This window comes from Hyperoodon ampullatus (assembly GCF_949752795.1).
Source record: "Hyperoodon ampullatus genome assembly, chromosome: 18".
NCBI classification, from domain to species: Eukaryota; Metazoa; Chordata; class Mammalia; order Artiodactyla; family Ziphiidae; genus Hyperoodon; species Hyperoodon ampullatus.
The window spans coordinates 13,035,056-13,062,586 of NC_136931.1; the positions used below are offsets into that span (position 1 = coordinate 13,035,056).

Sequence of the window (27,531 nt, forward strand, 5' to 3'; positions counted from 1 at the left end):
TTTAATATTGTTAAGATGTCAATACTCCCCAAATTGATCTAGAGATTCAATGCAATCCCTATCAAAATCCCAACTGCCTTTTTCACAGAAATGGATAAACTGATCCTAAAATTCAAAGGAAATTGAAAGCAACCTCAAAGAGCCAAAACAATCTTGAAAAAGAAGAACAAAGTTGAAGGACTCATACTTCCTGACTTCAAAATTAACTACAAAGCTATAGTAATCATAACAGCATTGGCATAAGGATAAACATATAGACCAAAGGAATAGAATTGAGAGTATAGACGTAAACCCAAATATCTATGGTTGGTTGACAAGGGTGCCAAGACCATTCAACTGAGAAAGAACAGTGTTTAATAAATGATGCTGGAACAACTGGATATCCCCATGCAAAAAAACTCTTAGAAGTAAACCCAGGTGAATCTCTCTGACCTTAAATTAGACAACAATTTCTTAAAAGTACAAGAAACAAATGAAAAAAACAAATTAAGCTTCACCAAAATTTAAAACTTTTGTGCCTCAAAGGGCACTATCAAGAAAATGAAAAGCCAACAGAATGGGTAAACTTTGGCAAATCTTCTATCTGATAGGGGACTAGGATCCAAAATATATACAGAAAATTTACAATTCAACAACAAAAAGACAAACAATCCAAATAAAAAATTGTCCAAGGACTTGAATAGACATTTCTCCAAAGAAGCTATACAAAGGGGCAACAAACGAGAAAACATGCCCAACATCCTTAGGGAAATGAACATCAAAACCACAATGAGATACCACTTCACAACCACAAGGATGGCTATTATCAAAGAAACAGATAATAACAAGTACTGGAAAGGATGCAGAGAAATCAGAATCCTCATGCACTGTGGGTAGGAATATAATATGGTGGAGTTTCTTTGGAAAGTAATCTGGAGTTTCTCAGAAAAGATCAAACATAGTAACCATATGACCCAGCAATTTCACTCCAAGGTATCTGCACAGGTGAAATGAAAACATATGTCCACACAAAAACTTGTACTTGAATGTCCTTAGCAACATTGTTTTTAATGCCTCCAAAGTGGAAACAATGCAAATGTAAATCAACAGATGAATGGATAGACAAAATCCATTGGAGTATACAATGGAATATCATTCAGCCATAAAAAGGAATGAAGTACTGATATATGCTACAATATGAATGAACCTTGAAAACATCATGCTAAGTGAAAGAAATCAGACACACACAAAACACACATTGGGCTTCCCTGGTGGCGCAGTGGTTGAGAGTCCGCTTGCCGATGCAAGGGACACAGGGTCGTGCCCCGATCCGGGAAGATCCCACATGCCGTGGAGCGGCTGGGCCCGTGAGGCATGGCCGCTGAGCCTGCGCGTCCGGAGCCTGTGCTCCGCAACGGGAGAGGCCACAACAGTAAGAGGCCCGCGTATCGCAAAAACAAAAAACAGAAACAAGAAAACCACATATTACATGGTTCCATTTTTATAAAATGTCCAGAATAGGCAAATATATACAGGTAGAAAGTAGATTAGTAGTTGTCTAGGCCTGGGGTAAGATTGAGAGAAATAGAGTTACTGCTAATGGTTATGGGGTTTCTTGCTGGGGTAATGAAAATGTTCTAAAATTTACTGTGGTGATAACTGCACAACTCTCTTAATACATTAAAAACCACTGAATTGTACATTTTAAATGGGTGATTGGTATGGCATGTGAATTACATCTCAATATAGCAGTTAAATAAAAAAAATAGTCAAGGGAGAAATCGAGCTGGAGAGATGAATTTTGGAGTTATCAGCATATGTACAGTACTTATAACATTAGCCTCAAAAACTTCTCCAGGGTTGTGCTATACAAAAGAAGGAGAAGTGGTCCAAGGACTAAGCCTCCATGTCCTTCAGCATTAGAGGTAGAACGATAATGAGGAATCAGCAAAGGAGATAACATCAGTGAGAGAGGCAGGAAGAAAACCAGGTAAGCGTGGTGTCCCAGAAGCAAGTGAACAAAGTGTTTCAAGGAGACCAACTTGTCAAATGATTCCGGCTTCCCCAAACTGAGAACTGAGAAGGGACTACTGATTTAGCAACATGAAGGTTCTCGGTGACCGTGAGAAGAGCAGTTCTGATAGAAAAGTGAGGGCAAATACTTGATTACAGTGGGTTCAAGGAGATTGGAAGGAGAAAAATCAGAGAATCAAGAAAAGAGAATTCTTAAGGAGTCTGCTAAAGAAGGAAGTAGAGAAATGGGGTGGTATCTGGAGGAAAAGTAGAATCAAGAGAATCTATGGTTGCTGTTTTCAAGATGAAAGAAACACCAACAGTTTTACGCTGATAGGAATGTGCCACTAGAGAAGCAACTTTTAAGCGAGAGGGGAGGAAGGCTGGAGCAGCACTCTTGACTCAGCAAAGAGGAACGAAACCTAGTGTGCAAGTGGAGGCCTTGGGCTTTGCTGGGAGCATGGATGGCTAAGACCTACTAAATACAGGAACAGGGGAAATAGCACAGATGCAACTAGGTGCATAGATACGGTGGTGAGCACCAATAATGTTTTCTCGATTAAATAGGAAGTAAGGTCATCAGCAAAGGCTGAGAAGGGACTTTTGAGAAGAGAGAAGAAGGTCTGGAACAGTCCTCTAGGAGGGCAGGAGAATGAATAAACCTTAGAAATACAGCAGGATTCCCAGGCAGCACTAAGGGTCTCCTTGAGGTTAGTGATTGTGAATCAACGGTGAGGCCAGGGAATTCCCTAGCGGTCCAGTGGTTGGGACTCCCAGCTCTCACTGCTGAGGGCCCAGGTTCGATCACGAGTTGGGGACTAGGATCCCACAAGCTGTGCGGCACGGCCAAAAACAAAAAAACAACCAGCGAGGCCAGAGAACATGTTCAGAGTTCCTTCCAGCCAAGGAGAACACCCACAGAGCACGCAGAGATTTGGATTCAACCGGAGTTGTGGTTTAGCCAAGCAAGTGTGACAAAGCAAAAGAGGGGAAGGGGACTGACAGTGTACTAGAAGAGGCAGTGATTATAATGACTGACTTGGAACTTAACATTATTTAAGGAGAAAAGTAAGTGCATGAAGGGGTGAGGGATGGAGAAGGAAATAGGATCAATGGACTATAGGACCTGTTGAGAGGACTGATGTTATGACAAAAAGCAGAAAAATGCAGTCACGGGTGGCAACTCTCACAGTTGACATGGTAAAGAAATGTGTTTTATTTCTCCATCATTTTATGAAAACACAAAGAATGCTATAGGCATTGGTAGTGCTTGGTAGGAAGCACACAGGGTGGAAAAAGACTCCCATAATTTAATTTCTGATGGCCAAACTGATTGCAATCTATTACAATATGAGATACCATTTATTAGAGTCACATCACTTGCTGCCTAATTAGGCTTGTTCCCTAAGTGCTGGGGCTCAGTTTTCTCATCTGTTAAATGGGGACGATAACCGTAAACACTTCTACAGGTTGAGGATTGAAAGAGTTAATATATGAGAAGTATTTACAACTCTGCCCGGCACTTAGTAAGCAATAAATAAATGTCTGCTATTGCTAATACTGCTATAACATACTACTGTTTAAGACTGTGCATGTTTCTCATTTTTAAAAGCTGCAATAACCAACAAAAACAGACTGTTATAAAAGCAACAGTCTCAGTAGGGAAGAGTTCAAAGACTCAAGTATTAAGTCCGGCTCAGGCTCAAGTCATTACAGAATTCTTCCAAGTACTTTTCCCACTCTGCTCCAAGTTTCTCCACTTTCTGGGGACATGGGAGAAATAACACGTGCCATTCAAAAGGGCTGTGAGCTCACAGGAACTCTACAAACATTAACTTTGCTGTTGGATAATGGGTTCAACTTCATCCGAAATTCAATTTCTAGGTTCTGTGCCAGCTCCTTTACTTCCTGCCCACATGGGTGGCCTTGATAGTCACATGGAATAGCAACATCTTAAAAAAAAAAAAAAAAACACACACACACACACACACATGAAAAAGCCACCTTAGGAAAGGGTGCTTTTTATTATTTACGAACATTTCACATGTCCATTTAGAAACAGACCAGACTTCATTTACAGTTCAAATGAGATGCCTGCTTGGTTACTGGTCATTTTCTTACTCCATAGGTCACTGGAGGAGGGAGGAGAGTCAGACATCCGCCTGCCTGTCACCTGACAGAGACTCCTCTGTGGGATGTAATCCCAGACATTGTCCGGGTCCCAGTGGATTGTTACAGGTCCCACCAGCATGCTGCCTGTTTGACAGTTTCTGTTTGAAGCACCCCGAGGAAGCAAAAGCACCCACTGAGTGCAGAGCCCTAAGATTAGCTGCCTCGTGCAGGTCTGGCTTGAAATGTCTCCACCCCTGCCTCCCACCTGTTGTTTTCTTTTAGGGCGGCTCAGATTGTGGATCCCAGGTAAAATTTTCTTATGCTCTACGTCTAGCTGTTGGCAGAAGCAATCATCGCATCAGAAGTAAAAATGGGAAGAAGCAGTGAACTCTGGAACGAGTTGGACATACTCAGGTTGTCTCAGGATTGAGGCTGAAGGAGAGAAGAACAGGGGCCCTATGAATCCTACTGCCTGGTGTTATATATTTACCAAATATTCTCTGCATTTGGGGCTGAGCCCTGGGCTCTTTCTATTCGATAATTTAATTGCTCTACTGAGAACAAACTAAATCAACAGGAGGGGCTGTGTGATCTTTCCCTGCGGCATTCTTATAACAACTTACAGAGAAGTGTGACCAAATGAGAGATATGGCTCTCTTCCAAAGAGGTAAAAGGGTGAAAGCATTTTGGGGGCAAACTTCTCGGGCATCAACCTATTACATCATGAGTTCACCCAAACAGGCACAATGGCTGGGAGGTGGGCGGGGGGTGGGATTTGCTCTGAATAGGTCCCCCCAGCAGGTACAAGTTTCTGGAGATAACAACAGACACAAAAACAAAATAAGATCGACACGTGCACATGGAGTGACATGGAACAATGAAGAAAACATTAAATAAAAGACAGAGGTTGCAAAACGAGATAAGCAGAATGTGATTTCTACTGTTTTAAACATATCTACTAGTCCGCGGGGGCAAAAATCTGCAGAAATACATACCAAAGGAATTATGGGGAACTTTTGCTTTCTATCAATACATCAATGTTTGAAATCTTTACAATGAATATTCTGATTATTTCTGTGATCAGGAAAAAAGACCCAGAAAGAATCCATGCTTCCAGATTTGCTTGAAAAACAAAAAACTGCTAATCTGGAAACCACAAAGGTCTGTTAACTTCTCTGTTTCTGCAGAGCATCTATTAGTTCGCCCTTTCCAACTTTTCACCTGCTATAGGACATTTTTCTCTTTTACAGTTTCTTCTTTTTTCTTCTACAAATGCTGCCTCTGAATTCTTTCTAAATCCTTCCCAGTCGTCTTACAAGCCATCTTTTCCTTTTGGATTAATTTCTTCCAGAAAGTCAACTCCAAGCTAGCTTTGCCAACCCTACAAATTCCACCAGGATGAACTAATAAGTAATGGATACTTTCTCATAAAAATTACCTTTATCTTCACCTCTAGAATTAACTTCCTTTTTCATGTGTATCTTCATTGAACAACTTTTATTTAGGTACCTACTCTATACCATGAGCCATGAATACTCCAGATAGAATTAGAAAAAAAACCCACCAAACTTCCTCAACTACCATATTTGGTTCATAATGGTACTCTGCAATCAACGAGAACAATGTCCCTTCTCAGAATAGCAAACTCCAAACCTCAAATCCCTAACAAAGAACAGTAAACAGGTTTAGTCTCGCATGCCAACTTCAGCTAGTTAGTCTGACTTGGGGACCCAAGTACTGTGTTGAGAAGGATTCTGAGTCCATGTAGAGCTCCATAATAAAGAGTGAAGTACGTTTTTTTAGCAGTTCTTTGTCATAGGCAAAGAACAAGGTTGGGGTCACTGGCTCTTCCTTCTCTTCACAACCTGTTGGGACCAGGCTGGTATAACCCACATTGTTCTTATTTTTGGTCTATCTTGAGTCCAGTCACTGTGAAATGTTGCTAAATTTGAAGAAGGTGTGGGTGTGCATATGTTGGGGGAGGGGGGGTTGGAGGAAAAAGGTACCTCTTTTCTTCTCTTGAGAATCTTTAACTGTTCTACTGCAACTCAAAGGAGAATGAGATGGCAATTTAAGGGGGTGGAGAAAGATGATTTCACTACAAGGAGTTTCCAACCTGAGTCATATTTCAAGTAATAAGACCTTGAGCTGGTTATCTCCAGCCACTCACAAACCCATCCTCCCTATTCTCAGTTTAATCACAATTGCATAAAATCAATAGACCCATGCAGTAATTTTTCTCCATGTTCCCCAAAGTTTATTCAACATCAGGTTCGTTCACCTTTCTACTTACCCTCTTCCCATGGTATCAAACTACAGGTAAGACAAGTAGGCTTGGGTTTACCATTTCATCCCGTAAATCATTCTCAGATGCAACACCCTCTCTGAATTCTTCCCACATATAGATAGTACAGAATGGTGATAACTCTAAAGAAAGCCTTCGAGTTTCTGGTTATCAATAGGTTCACTTGATCTATTTTCTGAAACTACACATTTACCAATTCTCTGTCTACTGTGAGAATACTATGGAAGACTTCAGAACAGCACAGTCCGATAGAACTTTCTGCAATGATGGAAATGTTCTATATCTGTGCTGTCCAATTATAGTAGTCACTAGCAATTTGTGGCTACTGAGCACTTGAAATATGGCTAGTGTGACTCAAAGGAAGTTTTACATTTTAATTAATCGTAATTTAAATAGCCACAGGTGGCTAGTGGCTACTATACTGCATAGTGCTGCTATATAGGACAGAAGAAAGAGAATAAATCCAGGCTCCCTGGAAAATGGAAAGCTCTAAAAGTTTATCCTGGAACTTGCCTCTGCATATCCTGAGTACAGAGGAAGAGTTAAGTCTTCTGTTGCCATAGAAACAGATCCTTGCCACAGCTGTGAGCCCCCAAGAGGTACAGTGCTCAAAGATTTCCCTATATGACTCAGGAGCTGCTCTTCCTCTGGGAGTAGAGAACAAAATGATGATGGGTTTACAGCTTCCTGCTTCCCTGTTCATAGTGCTTCTTTGCTCCACAGTACAATGCCAGTGATAGGGCTTTACGGAATTTCTGAGCAGAAAGAGAACAGAAAGCAGCTAGCCAACCCCACTTACTTTCCCAAAGAGAAAAACAAACCATGAAGGTAAGGTGACTTACTCATTTAAAAATTTTTTTACACAATTGAAGGTAAAAAGTAAACAACCCACAAGGAATTTAAAATGTAGTTCAATGAAACATAAAACTCAATGAACAGGTTAAAAAACAGGTGAAGAAAGAATTACTGTACTGAAAGGTAGAGATAGGAAATTACCAAGAGTGCAGCACACAGAAAGAAAGAGTTAGAAAATATGGAACTGTTTAAGAAACATGAAGCATAGAAGAAAAAGGTCCAATACATGACTTCTAAGATTCTCAAAAGGAAAAATGGGAGAGAATAAAACAAAGGCAAAACTTGAAGGGATACACGGCTGAGAATTTCTCAGCTTCTTTGAAAGACATGAACTCTCAGATTCAAGGACAAATAGCAAGCAAGAAAAATAAAAATAAATCAAACCCTGAACACACAGCACAACAGTAAATTTGCAGAATACCATGAACAAAGCAAAGATTATAGGGACCCTAGTGGTCCAGCAGTTAAGACTCCACACTCCCAATGCAGGGGGCCCACGTTCGATCCCTGGTCAGGGAACTAGATCCTTCATGCTGCAACTAAGAGCCTGCATGTTGCAACTAAAGATTCTGCATGCCTCAACTAACCCACATGCCACAACTAAAGATCCCACATGCCACAACAAAGATCCCGCACTCGTCAATGAAGATCCCACATGCCGCAACTAAGACGTGGCGCAGCCAAATAATAAGTAAATAAATAAATAAATAAATAAATTTTCTAAAAAAGAAGAAGAAAAGATTATAAAGCAGCTAATAGAAAAAAACAAATTAACTGTAAGAGCTGAGAATCAGACTTCTTAATTACAATATCAGATGCCAAAAGATAATGAAATGGAGTAACTTTGTCCAACTGCTGAGAAAAAAATAACTGCCAACCCAGATTTTTATACCCAGCTAAATTATCATTCAATAGTTACAGCAGGGCTTCCCTGGTGGCACAGTGGTTGAGAGTCCACCTGCTGATGCAGGGGACATGGGTTCGTGCCCCGGTCCAGGAAGATCCCACATGCCATGGAGCAGCTAGGCCCATGAGCCATGGCCTCTAAGCCTGCACGTCCGGAGCCTGTACTCCGCAACGGGAGAGGCCACAACAGTGAGAGGCCCGCGTACCACAAAAAAAAAAAAAAAAAAAAAAAAAAGTTACAGCAAATAAAAACACTTTTTTAATTTGCAAGCAAAAAAAAAGTGTTTATGCTTAATAAATTCTCACTGAAAAAAAACTTAACACCTACCTCTGGAAGAAGGAAATTTAACTCAGAAGGATGAAGTACGATGAAAGAAGGAACAGTAGGCAAAGAATTTGCTAAGCAGGTGGGTGACTCCAAACAAGCAGACTTTATCAAATAAGAACAGTAACAACTAATTCTAGAGTACAAAAACGAAGTGGAATTAGAATACTGAATCTTGGGACTTCCCTGGTGGTGCAGCGGTTAAGAATCCACCTGCCACTGCAGGGACACGGGTTTGAACCCTGGTCCAGGAAGATCCCACATGCCACGGAGCAACTAAGCATGTGTGCCACAACTACTGAGCTTGTGCTCCAGAGCCTGTGAGCCACAACTACTGAGCCCATGAGCCACAACTACTGAGCCTGCATGCCCTAGAGCCTGCACACCGCAATTACTGAGCCCATGCACCACAACTACTGAAGCCCGCACGCTCTAGGGCCCGCATGCTGCAACTACTGAGCCCGCATGCTGCAACTACTGAAGTCCATGCACCTAGAGCCCACAACAAGAGAAGCCACTGCAATGAGAAGCCCACCCCCACAGCAATGAGAAGCCCACACACTGCAAGGAAGGGTAGCCCCTGCTCACTGCAACTAGAGAAAGCCTGCGCACAGCAACGAAGACCCAAAGCAGACAAAAAAAAAAAAAAATGAATACTGAATCTCAACAGTGTGTAAGACAAACTGTGGGTTCTTTTTTATTTGGAAAGAGCGTAGAGATACTGATTTAACATTAGATTTTTTTTTCAAGTATGCAAGCCAAAAATTTAAGAGTAGACTCTAAAAGAATTGAAAGCTTCCAGATGGTGATAAAGAAAACCCACGTTACCTAACAGAAGGCAGGAAAGGAGAAAAATGCAAACAAAACATGTGGTACATAACATAAAACAACATATTAAATAACAATATATTTAATAAGATATTAAATAATAATATATTTTACACTAATTAGATATTAAATTAACATATAGTGGTATTCAGAATACTTTTTAAATGGATTTGGGACTTCTCTGGTGGTCCAGTGGGTAAGACTCCACTCTCCCAATGCAGGGGGCCCGGGTTCGATCCCTGGTTGGGGACTAGATCCCGCATGTCACAGCTAAGAGTTTGCATATCACAACTAAGAGCCCGCATGCCACGACTAAAGATCCCACACGCCACAACTAAGACCCAGCACAGCCTAAATAAATAAATATTTTTTTTTAATGGATTAAACTTGCAAATTAAAAGTCTCAGATTAGGTTGAGGGGGGCTTCCCTGGTGGCACAGTGGTTGAGAGTCCGCCTGCCGATGCAGGGGACACGGGTTCGTGCCCCGGTCCGGGAAGATCCCACATGCTGCAGAGCGGCTAGGCCCGTGAGTCATGGCCGCTGAGCCTGCGCGTCCGGAGCCTGTGCTTCGCAACGGGAGAGGCCACAACAGTGAGAGGCCCACGCACCACAAAAAAAAAAAAAAAAAAATGTCTCAGATTAGGTTGAAAAAACCCCCAACTATCTGTCATTTACAGGAGACACATCTAAGACATTAGGACACAGGGACTGAAAATAAAAGGACAGGAAAAGATACCAGCAAATAGTTACAAAAAGAAAGCTGGCATTAATACCAAAGAAAATAGACCAAAGAAAAAAGTATTATTAGAGATAAAGATGTTCTCTACAAAAGCAATTCTCCAGAAGGACATAAACAATTCTAAACAACTATATATTTGAGAAAAGTTCAAATTACACACAGCAAATTTGACAAAATTATAAAGTGAAGTTGGCGAAGCCATAGTCAGAGAGAGTTTAACATAGTTCTCTCAGGAACTGGTAGATCAAGAATACCAAAATTTAGTAAGATAAGGAAGATTTGAACAACACAACTGATAAGCTTGATCTAAGGATATCAGAATCAAATTTCACCCAACAATCAGAACACAATCTTCTCAAGCATGAATGAAATATTTATTGAAACTGACCATGCAGTGTGCCACAAATCAAGCATCAATAAAAACCAAACAATCAGGATTATAGAGACTCCTCTGTGACTATAATGCAATCATGTTAGAGGTCAACTTAAAATTTTTTGGAAATTTTAAAATATACTTATAAATAACTCACGAATCAAAGAAATACTAAGAAGTAGAAAATACCTAGAAATGAATAATAAAGGAAACACTACAGATCAAAAATCATGGGACCCAGGGACTTCCCTAGTGGTCCAGTGGTTAAGAATCCATCCTGCAATGCAAGGGACACCAGTTCGATCCCTGGCCAGGGAACTAAGATCCAATATGCTGCGGGGCAACTAAGCCCATATGCCACAACTAGAGAGGAGCCCATGCACCACAACAAAGAGCCTGCACGCCGCAATGAAAGATCCTGTGTGCCGCGACTAATACCCAATGCAGCCAAAAAAAATAATAATAAATAAATAAATAAATATTAAAAAATATTATGGGACCCAGTTAAAGAAGTGCTCAAAGGAAAATTCTAGAGCCTTAAATGACTATATTAGAAAAGGAGATTAAAAAGTAAATGAGCATAGGGTATACTTAAGAAGTTAGAAAAGCATAAACAGTAAGCCCAATGAAAGTAGAAGGAAAGATAAAATACAGTTAAGAGTATAAAGCAATGAAATGTGGCAGGCAGAGGGGAGGCAATGGACAAAACCGAAAGCTGCTCCTTTGAAAATAAAATAATAAAAAATAGGTCTGGCAAGACTTATCAAGAATAAAAAGAAAACATACAAATAATATTAGGAATGAAAAGGGGGACATAATATAGAGATAGACACAGAGGCTGTCTTGAAATATATAACACAAGAATAGAAAACCTGAACAGGCCAGTAACACTGAAGAACTTGAATCATTAGCTAAAAGCCTACTCAACAAAAAAAGTCCTAGGTCCAGAGAGTTTTACAGGAGAATTCTACATGTAAGGTCCACCAAGCATTCAAAATACAGATATTTCCTTTGCCTTTATCTGTTTCCTCCAGATCCACTTTCCTCTGTTAGCCTTCTCTCCAGAAGACTAACAAGTCTGGACACGGTTTCATTGCCTCCCAAACTTCTGTTGCGTTTGGCCAATGGGAATCAAGAAACCAGAGGACAAGATGATAGAGAGACTGGGGGTACTTTTTACCTGGTGCTCTCTGTGCTTTGCCATGGTATGGCAGTGGTTCCTTTCTCCTATGTAAGTCCACAGTTCTGTGGGACATCACTCCCAGGGCTACAGTTCTCATCATGTTTGGTAATGGCTCCCTCCCCATGCACTTCAGATCTAGGTGTTATAAGAGCTTCCCACTGTGGCCAGTCTCCAGGTGCTTCACCATCCACTGTTAGTTCCTTTAATCCTGCCCACACCTTTGTAAACTGTCTGTTCAATTAAATTTGATTCAATTACCTCTCTGAGTGTGCCATCTGTTTGCAGCCAGAACTCTAATACACCTTTATACAAACTCTTCAAGAAAAAACTGAACATATACTCCTAACTGCCTTATAAAAAGTTACACTAATCTTAACAGCAAGAAAAAGATAGTATAAAAATTGAGTGAAATGTTATAACATATGCAGAAATCCCAAGTAGAATATTAACATATTAAATCTAGCAATGTATAAAAATAGAACACATCACAACCAAGTAGGGTTTATTTAAAGAATATAAGGATAGTTTAACACTACAAAATCTATTGATACAATTCACCTCAGTAACGAATTAAAGGAGAAAGACGATGTGAATAAATGCAAGGGAAATTTTGATAAAATAACCATTTGTGATATTTAATTTAACAAATTAAGAATAGAAGGAAATAAAGGCTATCCACTGAAAACATAAACAATGCTTCCAATGCAAGAAGCACTTCCTTTAATAGGAGGAAAACAAGGATGCCCATGGTTATAGATTCAAATAAACTTTTTACCAGAGGAAATTGCCAGCAATCCTAAGGTAAGAAAGAGGAGTGACACACAAGAGAATTAGAAAAGAAGAAACAAAACAGTCATTATTTACCAACGTAATTCTCTTGGATTTTCTCTGTAGATGCTTTCCATTAAAACTATTAGACCTATAAGAGTTCAACAAGTCTGCTGAATATACCAGAAACCTGAAATAATTATAAAAAAATTTAAAAATACTATTTACAGCATAAACCAAAAAACTATAAGGTACCCAGGGGTAAATCTAACAAAAAAGATTCAAGATCTTTAGATAATTACTAAGCTTTACCCAGAGACATTAAATAATAATAAGAGGTTACTTTCACTGATCACTTACTATCTACTGGGCAATGTTTTGAGTGATGTGGATATGCCTATAAGCTCATTTAATTGATACAACAGTACTGTATGATAGATACAATTATTCTAAGCCTCACTTAACCTTAACCACTACCCCACACTGCCTCTCCTAAGACGGGGTTTCTCGTGTGCGTAAGTGGTCTACTGGTGAGCATAGCTGCCTTCCAAGAAGGGGTGTCTCACGGCAGGCACCTCCTATGCAGGCACAGCCAAGCCAAGCCTCCAGAAGACATTCTCAGGTGATACTGAGGCAGACTTGACCTGAATTACCCAGGCTCCAGCTGTCTGAGACTCTCAATTGAAGGGCAAGAAGCCCCTCTTCCATCAGATGAGATCACAGCACACACCGTGGGAGCAGAGCTTGGGACTTGATCTATTTCAAATCACATAAGGATACAGACCAGCTCTGAAGAAAGTAGATCTCCATGTTAGGCCTAGCCACCCTTCAGATACCATGTCACTTAAAGTTCATGTGGCTTTCCCATTCCTAAGAACAGGCCAATGTAGATTCCTCAGACTTGAGATGTTTTATTTATTAAGACTTTAAGCTGCTTTGCAGAGTTAAGAACTTAATGGACATTCAACTATTTATGTCTTCTTAGTAACATTTGAAGATTCTGGCTAATGGAAATGCAGTATGTATTTTGCATTTTTTGCAACTTTTCTGTAAGTCTGAAATTATTTCAAAGTTTTAAAAAATGTAAAAAAATTTTATTCTTTCATCTGTAAGTCCTTTCCCATCAGGTTCACGGGTAGACCCAATTTTATAAAGATGGCAATTGATAAACTCAACATAAAACTCCAGTAAATATCCTAACAGTTTTTCCCCCATAGAAGTTGACAAAGCTGATTTTTAAATTTATCTGGAAGCAAAAAGCGGCAAAAATAGCTAAGCAGTTTCTGTTGTTTTATTGTTGTTATCTGTAACATACAGAATTGTTTATTCTGCTGTTTGCAATACAAAGACATGCGGAAATGTTACTGTTTGTGCAATATAGTAGGGGGAAAAATGTGAAACTGTCCATTAGGGTCGGTTTGCCAGATGTCCTGTCATTAAGAATAACAGCTATAAACAGAGCAGTTCCTGGTACTCTGTACTTCATTTTGTTGATTCTATCTGGATTCCCTTATTTGTCCCTAGAAAGCTTTATTTAGACAACACAGCTTTGAAAGAGAATAAATAACAATATGAAAGGATTTGCCCTTCTACATGGCAAGACAAAACTATAGTAATTAAGAAAGTATTAGCACAAGGATAGACAACTTGACCAATGGAACAGAACAAAAAGCCCAGGAACAAATCCATGCCTGGAAGGAAAATTGATATTTCGATAGAGGTATCTTGAAACTTGATAGAGACAGCTTTGCAAATCAGTAGGAAAAGACTTTATCATTCCTCACTTGATGCTGGGAGAGCTGGTTATTCATATGGAAGAAGGAAAATACATCCTTATCTTACTCCATTCAAACAATTTAATCCTCCATAGATTAAGGACTCAAATATGAAAGGCAAAATTTTAAAACTTTTAGAAGAAAATATAAGGCAATAATCTTTACGACCTCAGGGAAAGAAAAATCTTTCTTAGGACACAAAATGCACAAGTCATTAGGAAAAACACTGGAATATTCAATTATATTAAAGGTAAGTTAACCGTAAGAAATCGCAAGGAGAATAAAGAGATAACCCACAAACTGGGATATACAGATGTCTATCTGGAAACAAAATGAAACAAAAACACAAATTCATACAAACTAGTAAGAAAAGGATGAACCATCCAATATAAACATGGATAAAAGACATGAACAAGAATGATGATTAAATATACATTAGTATATTAATTATATGTAAATATGTATTATATCAAGTATATAAATAACAAAAATCACAATGATATACCATTTCACACTCACCAGAACTTACCAAAAATTCAAGTATGACAATATCAAGGTTTGGCAAGAACATGTAACAAGTGAAAATATGCTATTTGGGGAGTATAAATTGGTACAAGCACACTGGCAACCTACTGGGCAATATTTAATCAAGAGTTGAAGGTATATATATGAGCCTGTGACCCAGCTATCTCAAGACTAAGGATGTACTCTAGAAAAACTCTCATTCAAGTATACAAGGAAACAGCAAAACATTCTCGAAGTAACTGAAAATAACTTTAATATCCACTGATGAGAATGGATTGATAAATGGTGATATCTGTGGTATATTCTTACAATAGAGTACAGCAGCAAAAATGAATGTGTTATAGCAGCAAACAGTACAATGGATTTACAGATCTCAAATCCATTTTGAGTTATATCTACAGACAGAGATATGAAAGGATAGAGACATTATAAAGTTTATATAAGTTAAATACTGTTTTGGATAGAAACAGGCAGTGAAAATATGAACACATACAGGATGATCAACAGGAGAGTCAGGGCAGTGGTTACTTTTGGGAAGGGAAGGAGAAAAATAGGAATTGAGCGAGGTCCATACAATTACATCTGCAATGTCCTATTTATAAGATGTTATGGGAAAACCTGAATGAACTTTTTGGCCAGCCCAATATTAATCTGCTTGGTAGGTAAGTACATTATCTCTTTTGCATGCCTGAAATAGTTCCTTTTTTGAAAAGATTCCAAGAGACAAGAACTCCTATTCAGAGTCACACCACTATGTGATTTCCTAAAATGTGCAAGTGAAACCAAAATTGAAATAGCATAAACCCCTGTGACCCTTCCATCTTACAGTCACAGGACTGAAACTTTATATAGAGTTCATCTAATAAATGTGAATGGACAGGAAAAGGAAGGGTCAGGATCCAGCTTGGATCCCATGACAAGATGTACCCTGGGGACCCTCAGGGAAAAGAGAGGGAAGTTATTCCTGCTCTTTTATAAAAGTGATAATCACTTTTTTCTTAATTGTTTCGAACTCCTTATGCAAAAGATACTTTGTAATTATGCCATCAATTAAACATGTTCAGCCTCCACTATACAACCTAAGAGAAATTTGTCCCCTCAGAACAGAGGTTCCTACTTCTTTTTTCTTGTTTGAAGAAGTTGGTTAAAGTCATCTCTGCAGGATGTATCTATAATCCTAGAGACCTGGATACCTTCAAGGCCCAGAACGCCCCCTCCCAGTTCCATACTTCTGCCCTTTTCTCTTAGTTATTGCTGGCTCTTAGGCATCAAACGCTGGCTTCCTGTTCCCCTTTATTGAGCTCTAGAGACTTGGAACTGGTAAGAGGCTTTGAAGAAAAGTACAAAGCCAGGAAAACACGGAATGGAGACAACTATGACTTTCCAAAGGAAAGCAAATCTCAACAGTTGTAATAACCTTTTAGATTTTCCTCTGTCTGTAGCTTACGTAAGACGTGGCTCAGACATGAGGACCTAAGAAGTACTTAAGTCACTGAAGTTGGAAACAGTGAAAACTCAGGTTCCGGTGGGCAGAGAGGCCGAGGACAGGCTTTTTTTTTTTTTTTTTGTGGTATGCGGGCCTCTCACTGTTGTGGCCTCTCCCGCTGCGGAGCACAGGCTCCGGACGCGCAGGCTCAGCGGCCATGGCCCCCCAGCCTAGCCGCTCCGCGGCATGTGGGATCTTCCCGGACCGGGGCACGAACCCGTGTCCCCTGCATCGGCAGGCGGACTCTCAACCACTGCAGCCACCAGGGGAGCCCTTTTTTTTTTTTTTAAATTTTATTTTTGGCTGCGTGGCGTCTTCATTGCTGCGCGCCGGCTTTCTCTAGTTGCGGTGAGCGGGGGCTACTCTTCGTTGCAGTGCGCGGCCTTCTCACTGCAGTGGCTTCTCTTGTTGCAGAGCGCGGGCTCCAGGTGTGTGAGCTTCAGTAGTTGTGGCACGCAGGCTCAGGAGCTGTGGCTCACAGTGTTAGCTGCTCTGCAGCATGTGGGAAAAACAGCCAGGGCTCGAACCCGTGTTCCCCTGCATTGGCAGGCAGATTCTTAACCACTGAGCCACCAGGGAAACTCAGAGGACAAGCATTTTGGATGTTGGTATTATAATCCTGGCTTGTTCTAAACTCTTAAGTATCTCTAGCATGCCCTTTTCACCATCCTATAAAGACACTGGGTGAACTGTTCACTTTGGGTGTCATTCTAAGTGCTTTATTAGACCTAAATTCTTCAGAGCACAGACTCTGTAGAATCCTCTCTATGTGAGGTAGTCCCCCAGTCAGTGCCAAGCACCATGCCACCATCTCACAATATGGAAAAAGGAGGCACACCTGTGGCTCTTATATTCTCATCATTAGGCCTGCAGCCATCCCTTAAAACAGAAATATGATGTTGTTCTTGTAAATGGCCTCGGGGCCTCTGACCCAGGGCCTCCATTTCATGATCCTTTTACACTACAATAGTGTTTTAATGAACTGAGTTTGAACGCTGAAACTCCAGTCTCGTTGGTCATGCTACTGCGACAGTTCACTGAGCACAGCCCTCCCCATTCTATTCTGCTGTCCTGCACTTTGAATTCAGGGCTTGCTGTCAGCACGGAAAGCACCAGAGTTCTGATATGGCAGCCTTTGGTTATGTTCAACCGAGGGATTTATCTTCCACAACCTACTCAAAACCCTCCTCCAAAAGCTACCAAAAATTCCCCTGGTGAGAAATGCTATTATGAGAAGGAGTGGCTGCTTTCTGACTCACACTGTTTCATTAAAAAGATTTTTTTTTCAAACAAATGTTCAGTAGAAGAATCCAAAGGTTTTCCAAAGTCACAGCAAAAACAGAACAGCTCATAATACTATTTCTCAAAGGTCTGTCACTTCATAGGAGATTCCTATACCTCAAAATGCTGGAGATGCTTAGATTCACTATCCTTTTACATTGCATTTGGCCTCTGGGCTGAGAGGAGGTAGGAAATGGATGCATTAAACGCAGCCAACAAAACTGGGCTCATCAGATATTAAGATGGAAGGCAGCTAACTTGCAAGCCAGCCCTGGGCACAGGCCTTGGACTTATCAGAGTTCGCCAGGGCTGGCTGCAATAGTTATGAATGTTTTAGCCATTTCTGACCAGGATTAAGGAAATCTAATAATACGTGTTATACTTCATAATGCTTATTACGGTAGTGGGCAGTGTTACCACAAAGTTTCTTTGAAAAGCTGACTTAGATGGTGCTGTGTCTCTGGGGGCATTAAAAGTATGTATGATCTAAACAGAATAGACCAATATTACAGAAAGCTCACTTGTATTTATGGTAGACCAAGTACTTCATTGGTTTAGGCTGGAATCCCAAGGGCTCCCTCAAATCCCTGTAGGATTGCTGGAGTACTTAAGCAGGCATCAAGATAAAAGAGACTTAATATTTCTTAGTTTTTCTCTAAGGAAAAGCACCTTCTCAGTGTGTGTGGGGGGCAGGGGGTGGTATTTGAGAGGGAAACAAATGAAAGATCTCCAGAGACTGGAGAAATATGGGCAAAATGACCAAGCTGCCCGGAGTCCTGGAGTCTCAGTCCTGCATTCTCCTCCTACCTCTGTCTCAGATCATCTGGATGACTCTAGATTTAAGTTTCTCCCACACATAATAAATCAACTTTGACCTTAAAAGATACTGTACAGTACAGAGGTGACTAATTTCAGAACAACTCCTTTTGAAGCATGGCTTATTTAATTACACTTTGTAGAGGGCTGAAAGTACTACCAACAAGCAAGCTGGAGCCATGCTATGCCAAGTCTAATTCACCAAGACCAAAAGGACCACATATGCCGAAATGTAACGAGGGGTTTCTCCAAAGATTATCCTTCAGAGAGTAAGGTATCACCTTACAGCCAAAGTCTGCATAAAGTCTTTCAGCACAGAACATTTCCCTAAATTCTGTACTTTGGGCAAAAAAATACTCAACTATAACACAGATTTAATAATTATTCCAGGGGCAAAATGACATTTCAGTCACTACTGCTGCCTATCATAAACAAAGCTTTAAAAATTACTTAAGGGCTTCCCTGGTGGCACAGTGGTTGAGAGTCCGCCTGCCGATGTGGGGGACACGGGTTCGTGCCCCGGTCCAGGAGGATCCCACATGCCGCGGAGCGGCTGGGCCTGTGAACCGTGGCCGCTGAGGCTGCGCGTCCGGAGCCTGTGCTCCGCGGCGGGAGAGGCCACAGCAGTGAGAAGCCCGCGTACCGCAAAAAAAAAAAAAAAGAAAGAAAAAATTACTTAAAACAGCACTAAAGTGTCAATGTCGTGAAGCTCAGAGACAAACACAAGACCAAGAAGGAAAACTCTTACATTTCCTTACGTACATTTTGGCCTGTGATAAATTTTACAGAGATGGGATTAAAAGGTGGTGGATCAGGCTTCTAGAAGACAGTGTTCAGTGACCAGAAAGAAAAGGGACTCTAGAGATGACAAAGATACTGAAGTCAAAGATCATGAAAAAAAAGTTTTTCTTTTGATATTTTCATTGAGAAGATAAGAGGACCATTTATATTGGCACATATGAGGAATTTCTTCTTACCAGGCACTTGACTGGAACCACAAAGAAAAGATCACCTGCCCCAACCCAGATAGAGGATTTAGTTAACAAGGAATAACGTGAGTGAAGAGCAGAGAGGAGATCATCCGTGTAGCAGCCTCAGGGACAAGCGCCTGAATTTGTTTATTCAACAGAGGAACTGATGAAGAAGGTAAAATCTTCCACAAGCTGCAACATTCGGACTTTCTCTTAAAGGAGTGAGGAAGCAAAAATTCTTAGAAAGAACAAAGTAATGCCAATCACCTTCATAATAAATATACATTCCCAGCACCGAGCACAGGTCCGGGTATACTGGAAGCACTCAACCTCAGTTGAATAAATGAATATCTTAGCTCAACAGATCTACACACACACACACGAAGTCTCATACTTTCAGTCAGCTAAAAAAAACAAAACAAAAACAAAACAAAACAAAAAAAAACGGTATTTTGTCCACTTTAAAGTCTGGATTCATCCTGAGATCTTGTACTTGTCTAGGTGCCCGGCTGGGGATATAAGAAAGAGGATGTAACTCAGGAAGCCCTTCTGTAGCGCAAGGATAGGGGACACTGCCACAACTACCTTCTGTTCGGAGCAACTCGGGACCAAGGCAGATTGGCTCAGGCCTATCTGTAGGAGAAAAATGCTTCGTACCATGTAAAAGAAAACAGCCAAAGAATGAACAATGCTCTTGCTGGGTGGATCTACCCTCTGGGAGCAATAGAAAAGAAGATTTGTATGGATTCTGCCTGGGAAATATCTGACTAGTTTAGTGATACTGAAAGTGATGCTAATGAACGCATGAGAAAAGAATTCAGAGTTCTTTCTCTCTGTTTATGGAGAGAAAAGTTAAATCCATGGTAGGGGTGCACTTCAGATATAGACGGTATTCTGACTACCTTTGTAGAATCATTTGTTACAAATTCAGATTCTACTGAACTCTGGGAGTGGGGTCCTGTCCTCTGCATTGTTAATGAGACCCTAGACAATACTGGGCAGAGTCAAGCTTGAAAACCCTTCGAACCATTCACAGAGATCAGGAGAGCTCTTGTCTCCATCTGCCTCCTTCTCCTTACAGATCCGGGAGTGCACCATAAATTCTTACCATGCCTCCTCTTACTTTACGGGGCACAGCGAATTCCTCCTTCCTCTTTTTTTTTTTTTTCTTTCTCTTTTTAAAAAAAATTTTATTGGAGTATAGTTGATTTATTTTTATTTATTTATTTTTTTTACAACTTTATTGGAGTATAATTGCTTCACAATGGTGTATTAGTTTCTGCTTTATAACAAAGTGAATCAGTTATACATATACATCTGCTCCCATATCCCTTCCCTCTTGCGTCTCCCTCCCTCCCACCCTCCCTATCCCACCCCTCCAGGTGGTCACAAAGCACCGAGCTGATCTCCCTGTGCTATGCGGCTGCTTCCCACTAGCTAGCTATTTTACATTTGGTAGTGTATGTATGTCCATGCCTCTCTCTCTCGCTTTGTCACAGCTTACCCTTCCCCCTCCCCATATCCTCAAGTCCATTCTCAAGGAGGTCTGTGTCTTTATTCCTGTTTTACCCCTAGGCTCTTCATGACATTTTTTTTTTCTTTACTCCCAACAGAGGAAGGCTGTACTCTCAATTCCAAAAACTCGAGGGAGATCTCAAGGTAAACAGTCTCATCAGCCTACAAAGTACCGCAGCTGCGGCTTTCAGATTAAACCTGGTTCTTTATTTGCTTCGCACTTGAGGGTTGGTCTTCAGGTTATTCACCCCTCATCCATTTAGCCTATCAAAATCAGGAACCCAACTGTTGGTTTCAAGGATAAACCTGAGTTCTTATGAGAAAATAAGATTCAGAGGTGAAAACTGCCAGGTCTGAACGAAGTCCATTCTCACACTCAAGCCTACACCCACCGTAATCACTAGGAACCATTTGACAGAGACAAGGCCGTGGCAAAGCTTGGAAAAGAAACAAATGGAAATTTGTACACATCCATCATTCTAAAAGATGGGGAATAGGATTTAGGTTTTGGACTAACTTCAAGATTTTGGTACCTCAACCTCAGTGACCCAGTCATTAAAAACACCCCCTACTTAAGGGTTAGTAAGAGCAAGACCAAGAGCTTAAGTTACCACTACTTCCCTATGACTTTTTTCCCATTTTGAAACTGTCAAAATTGAAGTTTAGTTTTAAAATTGGGTTTGCTAAAATGTAAGTGCCCAATAAGCTTGGGTTGAATGTCACATCTGTAAAATACAAAGCATGTTCCTTTCCCCAAAAGGAACTGGAGCTGCATTTCTGGTAAAGAGTGGCTTGGCTCAGAGAGTATTCCTTGAGACCTATTTGGTGTGTGTCTTTGTTTAATGGCAAAATGTACACATCCCATAAAAAACACACTTTAAGAGTGAAACCACTGTTTCTTGCAACACCTTTCAAACCCCAGTGATGGAGAATTAACTGTGACCTTCAAGAAATGATCTTCTCCTCAAGGGAACTTTTTTTTTTCTTTTAGAGAAAATAAGCCCTCATGGTAATAGAGAGCTAAAAAACTCTGCTTTTTAAAAAGTCTTCCAAGAAAACCCAGTCTTCATTAAGAATAAAACTTCTGCAGGGCAGGGACCCATCATGCTATTTGGAGGCCACAGAAAGCTTTTCCTTTTCCAGAAACTATGGAAAGGACCATTACATGTAGCACACCTACAGTGAGACACAAAGAGGCTTTCTGATCCACTCTGATGGAATTGACAACTCTCCCTAATTATTTAAGAACAGAGAAAATAAAATCACTTGAGAACCCTAGAGTGGCAGCAAAATAGAACCCATGAGATATCCTGCTGGCACGTTCAAATACTTACGAAAAAGTCACCATCTATCAGCCCCTGTTGATGGCTTGGTAACAACAGAGAACAGTTTAGTTTTCTGCACATGCACGTGTATACACGCAACTGACTAAGAAGTTGGAGGGAAACCTCAATGACCAGCCATTTTATATTAGGGCCCAGGAAACAGGCAACCTCTTCCTTCTGACACGGTGGAGCCTCTATATTTTTTCCCCCACATCTAGAAATCTATATTCTGAGATAAACAGGACTACAAATGGATGACCAGACCTCCAGAATACCATCCAACCATTAGGAGTTAAACACCTTATAGCAAAACGCATTTTATGTGGAAAAGAAGGGACTCTACTCGGATTCTGTAAAGCAGCTCTTCTCAAGTGGCATTCTTATTATGGACGGCCCCCTCGATACAGGTCAGATTTCAGTAGAAAGCACTAGCTTCCATTTTGGGGAGAGAGTTCACACGATCTTAAATCTCTCTGTCCAGCAACTTCTGAGGAGATGAAAGAAGGCAGAGAACTCTAGAAGTGTCCCTGTAAGAACACCACTTCCCATTTCTATGTTATTTGGTTTTTGGAAACACCATCTCATGAGACCACAACAGCGACCTGGCAAGGTAAGCAGAACAGGTATTATCTCTATCTTACAGGTGGAGAAATGGTGACTCTGAGGCTAAATGACTCACTTGCACAAGGTCACAAGGCAGGCAGTTAACTGGCAGCCCAACCGGGAGAGGAGCCTAGCCCTCTGACACGCGAGCAGTGCAATTTCCACGACACTATCCAGCTTTCTCATGTTTTAGGTTGAGAGGCAGTAGAGGGTAATGGCTAAGAGACCAGGTGGATTCTGATGCCGGCAGACCTGCATTTCAATCCCAACTCTGCCACCTATTAGCTATCTGGCCTTGTGTAGGTTCCTTAACCTCCCTTTACACCTCAGTTTCTTCACCTGTAAAATGGGAATTAAAACATTTTACCTCCTAGAGTTATAGTGATGATTAAATGAGCCAATGAACATATGGCACTCTAATTCATTCATTCAACAAATATTTGTGCCTGGCACATGGAGTGCAGGAGTTACAACAGTGATCAAGAGGCACAGTCTTCCTCTCATGGAGCTTAAAATTTAGTCAACTTAAACAGAAAGAGTAAATGGATAAATACAATGTGTTAAGTGCTATTGACATAACAGGTGAGTGACTGGAGAGACTGAGGGAGCCAATTTTTAAGAGCGGTCCCTAAGGAGAAATTTAAGTTGAGCCCTAAGGGATCATAAAAGGCTATCCCTGTGCGGAATGGAAGGAAAAGCATTCCAGGCAAAGGAAATAGGGCGTGCAAGGGTCACAGCCCAGAGAAGGCAAATGTGACTGTGTGTATCCTCGCAGCATTTGGGGAGCAACTTTTACAGGCTGGCTGTATTTGTATTTTAAATTTTACAGGCTAGCTGTATTTGTATTTTAAAAATAACACAGACAAGGCTCAAGAGAGGTGAGGTGTCTCTTCCAAGGTCACAGCTTCTCCAAGGAGGAGCTGAGACCCCAGTATTCTACCTCCTGACATAACATCAGCTCGCTCCCTTTGAGGAAGCCTCTAGCTCACTGAACTTCCCCACGTATTTCACTGACAGCTGTTTTCTGCGCCCATGAAGAGTTCCAAAAGCACCTTGAAAACACAAGCAACGACATCACATCAACTTCCAGGCACCCAGTCAACTGCGCACTGAAATCCTCACTCTTCTACTCTTAAGACATAAGAGTGAAAACTGCTGGGACCTTCCCCAAGGCTCCAAAATTTCTCTTCTTACAGCAACAAACAAGAGAGGAAGGGGATGTCCTGGAAGGAAGAGCCTGTGGCCTGTTGCAGAAGGTGAGATAGAACCACCATTGCAGAAGAGCGGAAATATCAAAGTTCCTCTCAAATGAGCTGCACAGGAAAAACTAATTACTTTATTTGAATAAAACAACAAATCCCTAAGGAAGTGGTTCTCAATCAGGCGATACTCCGCCCCCACCAAGAGCACTTTGAAATTTGTGAGAGTATTGAGTGGGCAGGGCCAGGTATGTTCAATGTCCCACAAAAGGACAGGATGGTCCTATAACAACTATATTACCCAAAATATTAACAGCGCCCCCCCATTTTAATATTAATCCCTCAAGGGATTAATATGCTCCAACTTTTCCCGTAGTCCCTGGTTCAGTGGCTCTTCCTAACCTCACTACAACTAGATTAAAAAAAACTTGAGGTTTTATAGCTGAGGAGTCTGTTTTGGAATCCAATTTTAAGCTCATAGCTCCAGCATGGAACTTGGTGGTGGAATAAGGAAAAAGATGTTTCTAGTAAGAGACAGACAAGAAATTTAAGCAAGGGAACTCCTTCTCCAGAGAAACCTCTATAAGATTACATTTTTGCAACACAAAATTTCTACTTGCGCTTTTTGAGAACCTCCTTATAGTACTCTTCAGTTTAAAATCAGACACTAATGACAGTTCTTTTAAAAACTTAACTACAATCATCTCAAAAATACACCTGACTCCTTCTGGACCAAATTTTATAAGACATATTATTAAGTTCAAGATGTCTAAGGGAGGGAGATGCAAGAAGGAAGAGATATGGGGACATATGTATATGTATAACTGATTCACTTTGTTATAAAGCAGAAAATGACACACCATTGTAAAGCAATTATACTCTAATGAAGATGTTTAAAAAAAAAAAAAGATGTCTAAAGCTGATCAAATGTCTAAAAGTACCAAAGGTAGTCATGCCTTGCATCTCATTCAGGGCAGAGTTGGATGCATGCAGGTCAGAGAAGCTCCAATGATATCTAGAGGTCTGTTCAGGGATTAAAATTCCATCCTAGCAATTAAAAGCCACTTTCAAATGTTACCCTAAATTAGTCACTAATTCTCCCTAAAAATTATTTCACAATTATTTTAAAGAATTGAAAAAAAATTAACACTGTTTTCAGAAATAGAGATACAAAAAGTCTACCCTATTTCACAATAGCTAGAACAGTGATCCAACAAATAAATCCTCCATAAAGCAATCTTTCTTCTACACAATATCTAAATTTTCTGAAGTCTCCCAAAGGAGTATGAATATGTTAACTTCTTCACTGCAACTTGCCAATTAGCAAATAGCGGCCCCACACCCCTTCTGACCAATTTTCTAGAAGCCTAACCTGGCTTCTCAGGTTAGCTAAGCAGACAGACCTGTTTTCCTCCAGAAGCACTGAGCAGTGCCTTTTCTGCCCTGCCTGTTAGAGCCTGGGAAATCCTCCTTCAGCTTTTCGCTGACCTGTCACCAGAAGTTCACAAAATGAATTCATCCAGGTTCTTTGAATCCTCCTTTCCCCCTGACATGTGCCAACAGCCAGGCAATAAAATGCCACCTCTTGGTTAAAAAAAGATGCAGAATACCCAGAAGACCAAGCACTTAGCATGGAGGGGAAGAAAAAAGATGGAGGGATGCAAGAGTCATTGAGCCAAGGCTACTGCATGCAGCACGGGTAACTAGAGCCCTGGTCCTGCAAAGCCTCCCAGGGAGGCTCCCGGCTGGGCCCTCCATCCAGCAGGCCACACCTGTCTATGACAGCAGCCTGACAGCCGCTCCACTTTAAACAATTCAAACAGATTTCCAGGAGGGTGGCAAAACTGGGCACCCGTCTCTCCCGGCAAGAGCAAGAGCCCTAATCCAAACACCACTTGGCCCCAATTTTTTCACACCCTTTGTTTAGGAGACACCGCTTGGTCAAATTGGATCCTTCTCTCTCTGTTACCGGTGAGGCAAGCACAATGCAGCAGTTGCAGAAAGAAAGCATCGAGGCCGACTTGCTATAAGCCAGACAAGACCTGAGGATGGGGATGCCAGTGAATCAGACTTCAATAGGCATCCATAAGTGAACCAACACCTGAAGCCCTAATACGCCCGGCTCCGCAGCCTCTCAGAAAGCCTCTTTTCTAGAGGGTGGGTATCCCATTCATCCCCTGGCTTCGGGAACCAAGGGGAAGGCAGACAGATCCAGGTTGCGCACTCCACCTCCAAATCTTCGCACACGCGCGAAGGTGTGGGGCGCCCCGGCGCGCCCTCGCTTGCACTCCACCCTCTGAGGCCCCCACCAACCGCGGACTCACCACTGTGCGAGCTGAACCACCTGGGTGCGATGTGCAGAGGTAGAGCATCCGCCAGCGAGGCTCGGGAGCCCAGGTACAGCATCCCGTCTCTATGGTGACCGCCGCCCGTCTCCTGGTAACCATTGCCGTGGGCATAGGTGGAGTCGGACGCCGACCCTCCGCCGCCGGGCGCCCTCTCGGAGTCGCCGGTCCCCCGGGAGGCGGGGGTGTAGAGGCCAAAGGGCACCCCCCCGGCCGTGCTGGGGTCCATGCCCATGCCCGCCACCGAACTGACCGAGCGGCTGCGCAGCCCCATGGCCCCGCCGCCCGCCCTGTAGTGCCCAAAGTGGGGCGCCCCTCCCGGCGGGGGCACGGCGCTGTCATCGGTGGAGACCCCTGGGAAAGGGCCCCGGGAGCGGGCCGCCGTGCTCTGCTTGCCCCCCATGCTCGCCCGGGCCCCGGTGGGGCGGGAACCTGGAGGCCGAGACCCTCCCCCACTTCTCAGCAGCGGGGGGAGGGTTGGGCGAGCATAAAGGGGGAGGAAGTCAAAAAAGGAGACCGGGAAAGAAAAAAGGAAAAAAAAGAAAAAAAGAAAAGAAAACCCGCGGGCGGAAGAGGCAGGCGAGCGGGGATCCCAAACTAAGAATTTAAAACGATCCAAGCCAAACGCATGTTTCCCCTCAAGGTCCAAAGAGGCGCAGTCCGGCGCGGGCTCGGCGCGCCACAGGCCGCCCCCGGGCCCCCGAAAGCCGGGGGAGCTGCAAGGAAGGAGGGAGGGAGGCGGCGGGCGGGCGGGCGCAGGGAGGCGCCCGAGGAGGCCGCCCGCCCGACAGCAGGAGGCGGAGGAGGGCTGGGGGCGCCGGGCGCGTCCCCCGCCTCAGGACGCCGCGACCATGGACGGCGACCCGGACCCCTCCAGGCCTCGGGCGAGCTGCGGCGCTGGGCAGCCAGGCGGAGCTCGGGAAGCCGCGGTCGCGTGGCGTAGCGCTCTCGCTCCAGCCGCAGCCGTCGCCGCCGCCTGCCCCGCCAGCCGCACCGCCCTGCTCGGTCCCGGGCTGCGCTCGCCGGCGCTCCTCGCCGCCGTGGAGACAATGGAGAGAAGCAGAGCGCAGGCGCCGCCCGCGCCCCCTCCCCCCCCGCCGGGTTAACCCCTTCGCGGCCCCTGCAGCGCCGGGCTGCTGACGCCCGAGAGGTCCCACCCACCCACCCAGCCCGCCCCGACCCGCCTGGAAACTGAGTGGCCTGAGCCATGGGGCGTCAGGAACAGAAGCAAGGCGCCTTTCCAAGCAAGCGCTCTTTAAGCCCCTGAAAGTAGCGGATGATTCAGAGGGGAACCACCTATGGG

General features: G+C 42.5%; 1 protein-coding gene across 2 annotated transcripts in view; it reads right to left on the bottom strand.

Moving 5' to 3' along the window:
- ZNRF1 (zinc and ring finger 1) overlaps positions 1–26,940 on the bottom strand; it is a 100,323-nt gene extending 73,383 nt beyond the window's left edge. For both annotated transcript variants that reach the window (XM_079722857.1, XM_079722858.1), the window contains exon 1: positions 26,208–26,940. In XM_079722857.1, the coding sequence (XP_079578983.1) occupies positions 26,208–26,631 (424 nt within the window). In that variant the 5' untranslated portion in view covers positions 26,632–26,940. The remainder of the gene's footprint in view (positions 1–26,207) is intronic.
- Between the last annotated feature and the right edge of the window lie 591 nt (positions 26,941–27,531).